Below are 15,220 nucleotides of genomic sequence, written 5' to 3'. Positions count from 1 at the left end.
TTATGATCATGCATCATAGCTTTTGCTGCTTCAATGATGGTTCTGTTCTTCCTTTCTGCTACTCCATTCTGTTGAGGGTTATAAGGTACAGTATACTCCCTCCTAATCCCAACAGATTTACAATAGTTTTTGAAGTTGTCAGATGTGAATTCCCCACCATTGTCTGACCTAAGAGTTTTGATTTTCTTATTGGTTTGATTTTCTACCAATGTTTTGAATTCTTGAAATTTGGCTAATACTTCACTTGACTCTTTAAGTTTTAAAAAATATATCCATGTTTTCCTTGAATAGTCATCCACAAAGATTAGATAATATAGGGCACCTGAAAAAGAAGGAGTGGACATGGGGCCACACATATCAGTGTGAATGAGTTCTAAAACACTATTCGTCTTGTGTTCACTTGTTGGAAAAGATCCTTTAATGTTCTTTCCTAATGCACATCCCTTACAAATGCTCAAGTGTTCAGATTTTAGAGAGGGTACCCCAGAGGTGATTTTATGCAAAGTAGGAAGAGCACTATATCCAATGTGTCCTAGTCTTTTGTGCCAAATTTCATTATTCTGTTGAACATTGTGATTTAGGGCTACTTTTTGTTCATTACATAGTTTGTATAAGCTTCCATCTCTGGACCCTATGTACATTGCATTTTTGATGTTTGTGTTTTTGGTCCAGAGAAGAACTTTTTCTTCATTAAATGTTACCCTATATCCTTGATCAGCTAACCCTGATATTGAGATTAGGTTTCTCTTTATTCCGGGCACATATAATACTTCTTTTAACTGTAGAGTGACTCCATCTCTTATCTGTATCAAATAGGTCCCAATTCCTTTTACCGGATAAGTGGAGTTGTCACCAATGGTTACTTCTTCTGTAGAGTTTCCAGAAAGGGTTTCGAACTGATCTCTGAATCCAGTGATATGTCTTGATGCACCGCTATCTATTATCCAAGTATTTTTATTGGAATTTAATTCACTTGCTAAGGCTAGATAAAAAAGAGAATTTTCTGTTCCTTTAGTTTCTGCTAAGGCTGCTTGAATTTTCTGTTTTTCTGGACAGTATTTGTGAATATGTCCAAATTTGTCACATTTATGACATTTTATTTTGGAGAGATCCCTTTTGAAGTGATGTTTTCCATTACTTGAATTATTGAATTTTCTCTTCTTTTTCTGAGAAGTTTTAGTATGAAGGGCTTGTACTTCATTTTCATTTTTTGACCCTATTCCTCTAGATGCTAATCTCGATTCTTCTTGAGTACTATCGTTCTTTAATTGTTCAAACCTAGGTAAAGGTGGTCTTGTACTTATGCACTAAATGAAGGTTTCCCAAGAGATGGGTAAACCCTTTAGGGTGATAAGTGTAAGTTCAGTATCTTCTATAGTATTTCTAATACAGAGAAGTTGATCTCTTATTTCAGATATCCTTAGGAAATAGGAGGTGATTGTTTCCCCTTTGTTCATTTTCATGTTGAGAAGTTGACTCTTCAATGTTAAGATTCTACTGGCATTGTTTATCTCGAATGTGTCTTGAATGATTTTAAACATTTCAAAGGCACTGGTAATTCTCGATATGCTCGGGAGGATAGAATCTTTCACTGAATCTATAATCAATTTCCTGGCTTTGTTGTTTCTCCTTTTCCATGTAGTTTTCTCAGTTTCTTCTTCCGGCATTTTCATATCCTTCTCAATATATTCCTCTAGTTCAAGTTCCATTAGAAGAGAAGTAAGTCTTGTCCTCCAAGATACAAAGTTTGAAGGACCTTCTAATCTATCTTCCATTCTCATACAGTGAGCCATAATTTAATTTATAATTTAAAATATTCTCAGCTATATGTTAGGTTTTATATATATATTTTCTTCTTTATATTCCTTACAGCTCTGATACCATGTTAAGGAAATTGGATCAAAAGATACTAATATATAAATATATTATGTATAGTTGATATTCGCTGATCAATGCAATTGCCGTTGTGATTGATTGATTGACCAACGAAGATCAACTATATATATAAGTTGAATCGATGTAAATGTCAACAGTCATGTCTTTTGAATACCGACTATTTCCTAACAAACGACATAATAATAATATAGTCGCTGTTTTATAACCTGTCAGCATTAACCTGTCGGCATTAACTAATTGTAATAGGACTATCATGATAGTTATCATGACTATTATACATGAACAGTCACGATAATACCGTGACTGTTTATGTATAACAATCACGATAGTATCGTGATACATAGTTAACTTATGAATTGTAGATTATACCATTTGATTAATATTTAGTGTTTTATATATATTATGATATATATATATATATATATATATATATATATATGTATAACATAATTAATGATTGATATATTATATTAGTATATATATACTATAACTCATTATATATATATATATATGTTTTACGTCATTTTCGTAAACACGAACGAACATATTTTAACACACTCAAATTTTACAAGGAAGGAACAAACTCATCAAACTACAATAACCAGAACAACACCAACCTTGACAAATCTCGATTCTGGACTCGAAACAAAAATGAAGGCAACAATGAAACACATGATCCCAAATCTAAACAACTAGTACTTGCATTATCTGGAAATCCTCAAAATATGAAAAATCCTAAAAATGCTAATCCAAATGCTAACACATATGCACAAAACACTGATCAAGGACAACTCAACACAAAAAATACCAATGATACTCGAAGCAAAAACATGAATCCAGGACCTAACAACAATTCATGCAACACGAACAATTTCCAAAAGTGTATCTTCACACCAGTGGGACAATCATTAGAATCCGCATTCAGAGAACTTTTGGCAAACAAGATTCTTTCCTTGCCTCCAATCAGCAACTATGAGCCCCCAATCAAACCACCTTGGTGGAATGATTCACACTATTGTGATTTCCATCACAACAAGGGTCATAGAACAAACGAGTGCATGAGATTGAAACACATAGTACAGGACATGATTGATCGAGGTGACTTAATGGTGGATGGTCTTAAAACAAATGGTGATCACGGAGCCTTCAAAAATCCTCTCCCAAATTACAACAAAGATGGAGCATCAACTTCAGATGATACACGTGGAGCTCATATTAACCACATCTACAACAACACCATTAACCACATATCAGCTGAAGATCATCAAGTCAATGTCATCACCATCCGAGATCAGCGTGATCATGAATCTGTCAATGTCACAACCCGAACTCAGAAATATGTTTTGAAAGGACATACTGCACCTACAACTACCACACCAAAAATCCAATATGACTTGGTTAGCCAACTATGTAAAAATCCAGTGTAGATATCTATACTAGAACTACTAAAACTATTGCCAAAGCACAAAGACATATTAGAGAAAGCACTATTGGAAACCAATGTACCTCAAAATTTGGATATAGATAGATTTCAAGCCATGGTCGCCCATATGACTGGACCTCCTAACCTCACCTTTTCCAAACATGATGATGTTTCCTTAATCCATCCACATAATACTCCTCTCCATATCAAAGTCATTGTTTGCAAACACCGAGTCAAAAGAGTCCTAATAGATGGAGGAGTCGGCCTTAATATATGTACTTTAAAGCTTATCCATGCATTAGGTTTCTAAGAAGAATCTATTGATCCCTGCAAGAAGATTACCATAAAAGCATATGATGATGAGGAAAGGTCCTCTAAAGGAACTGTGATATTACCTATTCAGGTGGGACCAATACAAAAGGATACTATATGTCAGGTCTTGGACATAGACCTTACCTACAATATTTTGTTAGGGCAACCCTGGATACATGAAATGCAAGCAGTACCTTCTATGAATCACCAGTGTGTCAAGTTTCCTTATGATGGACAAGAAATCTCCATATCAGCTTATTATAATCCATTTCAACATTGCAACGCAATGGGGGCAGCCCAAGACAGTTTGGTTCCTCATAATAGAGAAAAGCAGTGATCTTCAACATCAGATCCACAAACAGCAAAATCCAACTCCTTATGGGGAGACTTCAAATAGAAAATGCAAATCAAAGACCAAGGCATGGGAGAATACTCTTTGGAGCCTTTATGTTTGGCCAAATTACCAACATCACCTAGATTGCATGGTTTGCCTACTACATCAACACATCTGGCCACTCAGCCCATCACTAAATTTGATGGTACCTTCATCCAATTGGGTACTCTCGCATATGAATCAGAATACAAAGATGTTCTTAGCTGGTTATATAAAGATGAGGAAGAAGATCATAGAGCAGCCGCTCTGGACATTGTTCTACCAACACACCTGTATGGAAAAGGCTACTTAATCATGAAGCAAATGGGATATGGCGGTAAAGGACCTATTGGGAAACTCAAAGAAGCAGTCACTGAACCTATAGATCTTCCTTCACAACCTAGTAGAAACAAAGTAGGATTGGGTTCTAAACTCACGTTCCTATTAAAACGGCCATCACACCCAACTATCAAACCTCAATGGAAGGTAAAGACAAAGTACAAAGAAGAATCCTGGCAAGAAGCACTCTTTGAATCCGCAGAAACAATCCGCAAGGCACGGGAACGTCAAGATCAGAAGTTGCATCAGGAAAAGCTTCTAAGTCATAAGAAGGCCCTATCTGCAGCAGTAGCTCATATTCAGACACCAATATCTCAAGAACAAATCATGTCATCTCTAGATACCATTATTCCTCCCCAAGGAAGCACAGTCTATGAGAAAATTCAGAAAGTAGAAGACGGATCTAACATAGAATCAACAAAAACCATCAAAATGGTATCCATCATCAAAGATTTGTTTTCACCATACAACATACCAGTTCACAACACAGATAGAATCTGGAATGATGCCTATGAGACTGATTCAAATGAATATGAATGGGGTACCTACTCCAATGCTACTACAGATACCCCTAGTGATACTGATTCTATATCTATCTCCCAAGAAGAACATAACGCGAAAGATAGACCTCTTGAATTTGGACTGCAAAATATCTATGACGCCGAGGAAAGTGAACAAGAACATTATGAGCAAGTCTATGTAGAGGATAATACCATCGAAGACCTCGACAAAATCCTGGACTTCTTTAAATCCAAGAACAATCACGATGAAAAATCTGTCCTAACACTCACCGTAGCTGAACTTGATCCACCCAATGATTCCTTACCACTTGTCTTTCCTGACCTCATAAATTGGGATGAACCTGAAATCCATGATATACCAATTTTCCCAAATGATGAATCTATTATCCATTACCTATGTACCGTAAATCCAGAAACAGGCTTTACCAGTGAACACAATAACGGTGTCTACAAACCAGGGAGTGCCAAGTCTCTCAGTCGCAAAAATGAACCAAATAAAGGATCTACTACTAAAAACCAGTCAATGGAAGCTCTAGATCACAAAAAAGTAAAAATAAAGGACGCATCTGAGGGTGAAAACCTTTTTAAGGCACCTAACGATGGGAGACTTGACACTCTCCCGAGCACTTTCATGAGCAATCACCCATATTGATTGAGCCCACTCAATCAATCAACATTGGCACCACAGAAGCAGTTAGGAACCTACACCTTGCAGAATCTCTAACAGAGGCAGAAAGATCAACATTCATCATTTTCTTTAAAGAACAACAAATTAACTTTGCTTGGTCCTATGCAGATATGCCTGGAGTGGATCCACACTTAATCATGCATCATCTGTCCATTTCTATAGGAGTTAAGCCAATCAAGCAAAAGCTACGAAAGATGAATCCACAGGTGGCACTCATGGTCAAAACTGAACTAAAGAAATTATTAAATGTCAGATTCATCCGACCCATTGACTATGCAAAATGGATTTCCAACATCGTTCCAGTATCAAAACCAGATGGTAGTATCAGAATATGCACTGACTTCAAAGACGTCAAAAAAGCTTGTCCAAAGGACAACATTCCTCTGCCCAGTATCGACATAATTGTATATCTCACAGCAGGCCATGCAATGCTCTCACTAATGGACGGTTTCTCAGGCTATAATCAAATCAAAATAGCTCCTGAAGATCAAGATAAAATAACATTCACCTGCCCTTGGGGAACGTACTATTGGAATGTTATGCCTTTCGGCTTAAAGAATGCAGGGGCCACTTATCAAAGAGCAATGACAACAATATTCCATGACATGATGCACACATTTATGGAAGACTATGTGGATGATTTACTAGCTAAATCCTTCACCAGAGCAGAACATCTTGGTATCCTCACAAAAATCTTTGATCGATTGGAGAAATTCCAAGTCAGGCTTAACCCTAAGAAGTGTGTCTTCGGGGTTACATCAGGCAAGTTACTAGGCTACATTGTCTCAGCTAAAGGTATTGAAGTAGATCCAGCAAAGGTACAAGCCATTATGGACATGCCACCACCAAAGAATATCAGTCAACTCAGATCTCTACAAGGATGACTTCAATCCATTAGGCAATTTATCACTCAGCTAATAGATAAAAGTCTACTATTTAACTATTTACTACACAAAAATGTACCATTCAAATGGGAGGCCAAGTGTGCAGAATCTTTTTACCAAATCAAATAGTACCTGATGAATCTACCAGTTTTGGTACCACTAGTCGCAGGAAAGCCTCTTATTTTATATATCTCAACAACAGATATATCGCTAGGGGTACTATTGGCACAAGAAGATCAACAAGGGAAGGAGCGTGCCATATATTACATCAATAGGACATTGAATGACTATGAACTCAACTATACATTCATTGAAAAGGCTTGCCTAACAGTGGTCTTCGCATCTTAGAAGTTTCACCATTATATGCTAGCACACACCATCAAGCTGGTTGCAAAAATTGATCCTCTCAAATATCTACTCAGCAAGGCAGCTCTTACAGGCCAATTGGCTAAATGGGTCATGATTCTCAGTGAATTTGACATTCAGTACACAGAAAGACGAGCCATCAAAGGAAAAGCAATTGTAGATCAGTTGGCTAAAGCACCCCTACCAGGCAAACACACCATGGAGATTGAATTTCCGGACAGGGACGTTTTGCTCTTTCTACTAAACAATGGACCCTATACTTTGATGGATCCTATACATAACATGGTTCTGGTGTTGGCATTCTGTTCATCACTCCTGAAGGACACAGTATACCAAGATCATATAGGCTTATGCTTCCCTGTACAAATAATGTGGCTGAATATGAAGCATTGGTCATAGGAATCAAAATGGACGTAGAATGGAAAATCACAGAGTTAAAAGTCTATGGGGACTCGCAACTGGTCATCCATCAAATCAACAATGACTATCAGACAAAGGATGACAAGCTACTACCCTATAAGAGAATGGTGGATGATTTCAAACAGTATTTTGTGCACATCACCTTCAAGCAAATACCAAGGTTGAACAACAAAGCAGCCGATGCAATGGCTATAATTGCTTCATTACTATAAATTCTGGAGCAACAGAATCATTACGAGTTCCTGGTAGAGCAATTGTTCTCCCCCGCCTATGACCACTCTGAATCTCAGGTTATCTATGCCTTGACTGGTTCAGATTCTCCGTTATATGGACCAATATATGACTACCTCAAGAACAATATCTTACCCATTGACCAATCCCATAACCAAAAATGTAACTTTATCCGATAAGCTGCCCGTTACACCCTTACCGCTAATACTTTATATCGTAGAGGTCTAGATGGTACTCTTCTTCATTGCCTTGATTGTAATGATTCCAATTCTGCTTTACACAAGCTTCACAAAGGTATTTTTCGCACAAATTCAAGTGGTACTACTCTTGCTAAAAATCTTCTAAGGATGGGATACTACTGGCCTACAATGGAGAAAGACTCATATCACTTTGCTAAGAAATGTCCTAAATGCCAGATCCATGGTAACCTAATACATGCACCAACACAAGAACTACAACCATTTACAACATCTTGGCCCTTTTGTCAGTGGGGACTGGACTTAGTAGGCAAAATTCATCCTTCATCTTCAAATGGACACAAGTTCATTATAACTGCAACAGAGTACTTTACCAAATGGATCGAAGCGGTTCCCATGACCACAATGACTGGGGAAAAAATTGCCTCTTTTATCCTAAATTATCTAATCTACAGATATGGTATTCCAAGTTCAATCATCACAAATAATGGACGACCTTTCAAAAATCAAGATGTCCAAGAACTATGTGAAAAATTCAAAATCCAACATAGATTCTCTACACCATACTACCCACAGGGAAATGGTCAAGTGGAAGTGTTTAACAAGACAATCTTGAAAATCCTCAAGAAAACAGTAAATGATGCAGGCAAAGATTGGCATGTACAACTCAATCCAGCACTTTGGGCATACAGAACCAGCATCCGCACACCTACAGGAGCAACACCATACTCATTGGTATATGGATCAGAAGCCATTTTACCCCTGGAGGTAGAAGTCCCATCTCTCAGAGTCTCTTTGAAAGGCTTAATCCCAGATGAAGAGTATCGAGTTAACCAACTGCAAGAACTTGAACTCTTAGATGAAAGACGTCAGCATGCTTACACTCATCTCAAAGCATATCAACAGCGCATGTGCAAGAGCTACAATCACAAGGTCATCCCTCGCAACTTCAAAGTTGGTGACCTAGTCCTCAAAGAAAATCCAAGAAATCAGCAAGATCGAGAAAAGAAAGGGAAATTTGAACCTAACTGGTTGGGTCCCTATGTCATCATATCAGTTTATGGATCAGATGCCTATCAGCTAACAAATTCAGAAGGCGATGTGCTCGACGAACCAACTAACAACATTCATCTGAAAAGGTACTACACTTAAGTGGCCTAGTGCACGAAAAAAGCCAAATAAACAAAAAAAAGAAAAAAAAGAAAAAAAATCTAGAAAAAGCAAAAAAAAACAAAGTACAATAAAAACAAAGGGTGAAAACCTGGTAAACAAGCGCTCTTGTGAAAGAATGGCTCCTCCATCTATATCCATACCATTTTATCCATACAAACACTATCGGCCATCGCCCGACACTTAGCAAATATCCCTTCAGGACGTACTTAGCATAGTCACTATCCTGATTTGTCTATATATATCCTCTTACCACTAATCCACCATGGCTTGGAAATCACTGTACATATTCACATCAAGAGGGACACTCGGATAGGGGCATGTAAATCATCTCAATATTGCAAACATTCAAAACATCAAGACTAGATGCAAAACTCAAAAACATGACATCCAACAAACCACAAAAACCAAAAACTACACTTCATCGCCAAACCAAACAAAAAAAATCACAAAAATACCAAGGATGGATGATTTTTTGAAGTACTGAATGTTGCACTATAGCATAAAATCTTGACTAGTTTTGCATTTTGAACTTTTTGAATTATTGGATTCTCTTCCTTGTCTCACTAAAATGCTTCACAGCTAGAGTTCAAAGGGAACTTCCAATATTTTCTTAGTCTTTTGTCTGGGAGGTGATCATTTGTACTGTGTGAATACATGCCTCAGGACGTGATACATCGAATATCACTAAAGGCCTGATTCCACTTCATGCATACAAATGATCTAATCTTGTCTGTTTACGCAATACGCACTTAGGTCGTCCTGGTTTAATTATACCTTGAAGCTTGTGCTATCTTGCAAAATCAAAAATTATGTAAATTTTTTTCAGGTCATTATGGTTCAATTATACCATTATGCTTGTATAAATTTTCAACATATCCTAAACAAATCAATGCTCAATGATGAAACCTACAAAGAAAGCAAATAACATATGGTTGTATTGGATGGCAAATGCAAGAACGAGGATGCTACCAAAAACATAGTTGCATATCATTTAACATGTTTATAAATAAGAATACATTTAGCAACATATTAAATCATACATCTCATTTTCAAGATACATCTCACAGCATATAAAAGCATGCATCCTGCATCATACATTACAACATACATTTAAGCATTGCATCATCACTTAAAGTAACCCACATAACATGCATCCATATAAACACATCACATGATCAAAGCAAATGGGGCCGTATATATATATATATATATATATATCTCAAAAATGATCAAAATCTACAAAATGTGTCCAAACACTGTGTCCAGTACAAAGAATACAATACTCAAAAATACAACAGAGACCATGTCTCTCAAGTATGACTATCCCCTGACGGAGATGGTCTCGCTCCAGATGCACCCACCCCTGGATCTCCAGGAGGGTCCTGTCTCGGTGGCCCCGTAACACCTCGGCTCTCAGATCACGATCCAATGGCTCGAGATCAACTAGATCTCGACTGCGCAAAACTTGGTACTCGCCAGTCCCTAGGTACTGCAGCCTCATAGTGCCGCCTATAATACTCTGCCTCTTGCGCTCTCAGCGCCAACTCTCTCAGGGTGTCTCTCATTGAACCACCCGCTGCTGCTCTCTACATGCTCGCCACCACCTCCTCCGCTCGTCCCCTCCGCTCTATCTCAGTATATCGCTCAGTAGTCAACTGAGAAATCTTCCACTGATAGGTGAAAATATGTGCCTGCAGCTGCTGCACAGTAATCTGCAAGGTCCGTATCTAAGCATCCTCCATATGACCTGGAACTCAAACTCATAACGGTACCTATGCTGGAGGAACCCCTCCCACTCGGCCTGTCCTCGGTGCTGGAGGTGGGAGTACATTTGTCCTCCTCCTTTGTGCTGGTCGACTAGGCTCATCCTCACCCCCCCTGTAGCTAGCACCTCCCCCACTCTCCCCTCTCTACCGGCTCTGATAGCCAATCCACCTCTCCCTCTATCTATCCTCCCCTGTCGCACTGCTCTCTTCACACCCCTACCCCCTCTACTCCCTCTATCTCCTTGCCTCCCTCTGGCTCCTCTCCCTCATCCTCCTCCTCCATCCTCCCCATCATCTCCGTCATCTCCCCCATCTCCCTCCTCCTTATCTGAATCAAAGGCTGACCTCATCTCCTCAGGATCAGATATCTTGGTGTAGCATCATAAATTGTACGCACTTGCTAGGGTGGTACAATTTCACACCTAGTTTAGCACCCGCCTTGGCGCATTTTTCATTTTGCATTGCATTTCCCCTTTAGCACTTAATTAATTAAATTAATTAGGTCTAAGGTTCTATTTTATAATCTTCCACATCATAAAGTTGGGCCCTTTCATTAAAGTGTGCCCTTTTCATTTTATTCCTCCAATACATCATTTAATCAAAAACCCTAATTAGGTCCTATTTTGAACTTGGGGGCTTGATTTCGGGGGTCAAAACATCTCGAAATCACCTGTAACTTTGGGATTCTCTCTAAAATCATCATATTCGACAGCCTTGAAAATTTGGTGAAAAGTTGTTGAGACCATGGCGCCCGGAGTGCACATGGTCCCGGACATTTTTCCTGAAATTTTAGGAGTGCGATCCAATCATAAAATAAAGCCTAACCCCAAGAAATTGGTGGGAGATTCAATCTCTAGGTCGGCCAAAAGCTGAAATTAAGACCTAGGGTTTCATATATAAGAGCTCTCTTTCTTCATTTGAAAGGATCCAAAATTTGTTTTCAGGAACATTCTATGCAGTGAAAGAGTAGATCTTTGAAGACTTCAACAACATTCAACATCTATCCATCAAGCATTCATCAATTCCATTCATCCATTTAGGGCTTTGAAGACATTGAAGAGCAATAAGGGATCACTGACTGAAGATTGGCTTGTACCCCTCCCTTGGGGTTGGGTATGATTTCATGTTGTTTTCATGTCCTTGCATAAGCTTCATTACATCATTTGTATTCATGATTTAGATCACTTTACATCTTGATTTGGAGCATTTACATTATCATTTGCAAGCAATTAGGGTTTACTTTCTAGGTTGCTCTAGTTTGCTTACTTGCATTTTAGGATCTTGCACACACACAAGGTTTGCACACACACTACTTTTACAATACAACTTGGCTATTCATGGAGGTGGAAATCACCAAAACGGGGGTTTAACTAAGGCAAAACCCTATATAGCCACCCACCATACCTTTTTAGATATAAGTGCAGGTTTCGGGATTCGGATGATGCCGCAAGTTGCAGATCCAATGGAAGCGAACCGAGATAGAACTTCACACCAAATTTCAGGGCAAAAGACCAGGACAGGGGCGTGGGGCACCCTAGTCCTGCTAGGACAGGGGCACTGGGCACCCTGGTCTCTGGGACAGGGGCGCTGGGCACCCTGGTCCTTCTGTTAGACAACAAGTTTCAGCATTTCCGATAGTTTTCAGGTTGCAGAACAGCAGTTTCAGGGGCAGAATCAGAACAGTGGTGCCCGCGCCCTCGTCCGGAACATTTTCACTCAGATTTTAACTTTGGGTACGCATCTACATTCTTGTCTTGTCCTTGTGTTTACAGCTTTCCATTATTTAATCTTAATTCTACAATCTTGTTATTAGTTCATACTTACACTTTATGGTTAATAGTTGAACTTGCATCATTCTATCTATCATTTGCAACAAAGGAATAGAAATCCTAATAGGTAGCCTATGGCTCTCTCTTCCACAAAAAGAAGTAGCCAATTGTGTGATACCTCTAGGCTCTTTCGTATTCCACAAATGTGTGTCAAAAGGTAGGATTAGGGCATGTTGGCCTAGTCTCGCTTTTTCCCCCACACATTTTGGTGAACCCGACGTGAATTCCAATCTTCTCTAATTCTGATTTATGTTTTCAAATTTGAGTGTTTATGCTATTTCAAATTCAAATTTGTATTTACAAGTTTTAATTTCTTGCAAGATTCAAAAATTTAGAGGAAATTTTTGCTAAAACCCTAATTTTGTTGAGCTTGTGGATAGCTTAATTGGGATCAATAATTTAAAATCTGATTTAGGAACTCATTTGAATCATAAACTTCATTTTCTAAATCTACATTCTAAGTGCTTGCATTGAACATTTCCTTCTATTTTGCATGTGTTATCATTTGAAAGAGGAAAATTGTTGTCATGATGCATTCATTTCATAGATGTGATAATGGGTTAGCTTCCCTTGTTTCAATTTTTCCTTCTCCTAAAGAACCTCCCCCCATCTATAACAACATTTTAGTGCCTAAAAGAGTTGCTACCAATCCCTTTGAGACTCTCCCATGCTCTAAGGATGAAGACTTTAAGAGTGATCTTGACAATTCTCCTAAAATGTGCCCTTCCTATTTAGCTATCCTAGAGGAAGAGAATGATATCATAAACACCTTTCTTAATGTTACTTCACCTTCCCTACATGATTCCTCTCTAAGTGAAAAGTTATTGATGGACATTGAATTATTTTCTCCTAAAGTTGGTCCTTCCAATGGGCGCATGTTAGTGCAACAAGAGGTTATGAACACTTCTTTCAAAGATCTCCTTCCTAAGCATGAATCTTTGGAGAAATATGTTCATGTTCCTCCTAAAAAACACTCCCTTCATGAGGATCCTTTTGTGCAAGAAGATGACATTATCCCTACCTTTCCTAGTGATGGCATTTCCTTTTCCAACAAAATTCCCACTAGAGATGATGAATTAATGATAAATGCTTACCCTTCTCCTAAAGTTGGTCTTACCCATAAGCATCCCTTAGAGAAAGAAGATGAAATAATAAGCAATTTCCTTAATTCTCTCTCCCCTAAAGATCATATTGAACATATTTTGAGGAAAGAGGATGATTTTAACACATCTATTGATGCTCTCCCTCCTAAGGATGAGGAATTAATAAACAATGTTATCTCCTCTCCTGAAATTGACAATACTTCAAACATTCCTTTCAACAACTTCGCTATTTGGGATGAACCATTAGAAGAAGGTGTAGATTATTCTCTACACCATGAGATAACCCTAGCCAAAGGGGATGAAATCAAGATTGAAAACTCCCTTGATAGTTTCTCACCTTCCTTGAATCTCAATCATTCTCCCTCTAAAAATAAAGCATCTCCCTCTCCTCAACTTGGTTCTACTCATAAGGAAACCCTAGTTCTAAACAAGATGGTTAATATCTCTTTCAAAGATCTCCATCTCAAAAGTGAGACTTTAGAGAGTAATGTTGATCCTTCTCCTAGAGAGTTTATTCCCCATGTAGATCCTTTGATGATAGAGGATGATATGACCTTTCCTAGTATTACTCTACCTACTAGAACATCAATGCCTACCCCTTGTCTCTCTCCTAAAATTGATTTAATCCGTGATGAGATTTTAGTGCAAGAGAAGACTATCAACAATTCTTCCAACACTTTTGTTCATTCCCCTAAACCATCCTCAATCAATTTGATACATGTGAATGAAACACCTAACAAACCTCTCTTCACTGTCCAAGGTGCTTGTCCTTCTCAAAATTCTCAACCTTTAAATAAGCCTATCTTAGTGGTTCAAGGTGGTTATGCTAATGATTCTTTTTGCACTCCTAACAAACCTATTATTACTGTGCAAGGAGGTTATTCTACTAAGAGCCCTTATGAGTATGCTAAGCAACTGACTAGAGAGAGTTATCATGCAATTTCTCATACCTATAACACAAGAAACAATAGGCAACCTAATCCACCTCCAGTTATCCCAACTTCACTTCCTCCTCCCCAACCTATTCTTCCTCAAGCTCCTCGTATTTCACAAATGCTTAGTAAGGATTATGATCTTATTGAACAACTTAAAACTACTCCGGCAAAGATATCCCTTTGGGATTTGATCCAAACTTCTTCTGCTCATCATGGAATGTTACAAGATGCCTTGAAAGATTTGAATGTTCCTCCACTTAATACATCTAGTAATATAGTATCTTTGGTTAACTCTGTGATGAATCGTAAAGCTCAAATTGTGTTTACTCAAGATGAATTGCCTACTAGTGAAATTCAACATCAATATGATCCCTTGATGATTGTGGTTATCATAAATGACACTGCTATAAGATGAACACTGGTAGATAATGGCTCTGGCCTTAATGTGTGTAGCATTAATCTATTGCATAAGATGAATGTGGATACATCCCTTATTGAGCCTGACTCTCATCCCATTCGAGGATTTGATAATGTGGCTAAGTCTTCATTAGGTATTATCACCTTACCCATCATAGTGGGACCTGTTACTTTGCCTACTCCTATCCATGTTATGTCAGGAAATCTAACATACAACTTGTTATTAGGGAGACCTTGGATTAATAGTATGCAAGCTGTCCCCTCTACATTGCATAGACAAGTTAAATTTATTTATAACAATAAGACATATACCTTGATAGGTGATACTAATTTTCAAGCTTGTTTGC

At 38.2% G+C, this 15,220-nt stretch overlaps 1 protein-coding gene across 1 annotated transcript in view; it reads left to right on the top strand.

Moving 5' to 3' along the window:
• Nucleotides 1–366: 366 nt before the first annotated feature.
• The window catches only part of LOC131860016 (cytochrome P450 76A1-like), a 41,361-nt gene continuing 26,507 nt past the window's right edge, over nt 367–15,220 (top strand). The window contains exon 1 of the mRNA XM_059214361.1: nt 367–489. Within this exon, the coding sequence (XP_059070344.1) occupies nt 367–489 (123 nt within the window). The remainder of the gene's footprint in view (nt 490–15,220) is intronic.

This window comes from Cryptomeria japonica, chromosome 11, assembly GCF_030272615.1.
Source record: "Cryptomeria japonica chromosome 11, Sugi_1.0, whole genome shotgun sequence".
Classification (NCBI taxonomy): domain Eukaryota; kingdom Viridiplantae; phylum Streptophyta; class Pinopsida; order Cupressales; family Cupressaceae; genus Cryptomeria; species Cryptomeria japonica.
This window is presented reverse-complemented; position numbering and strand designations above follow the sequence as displayed.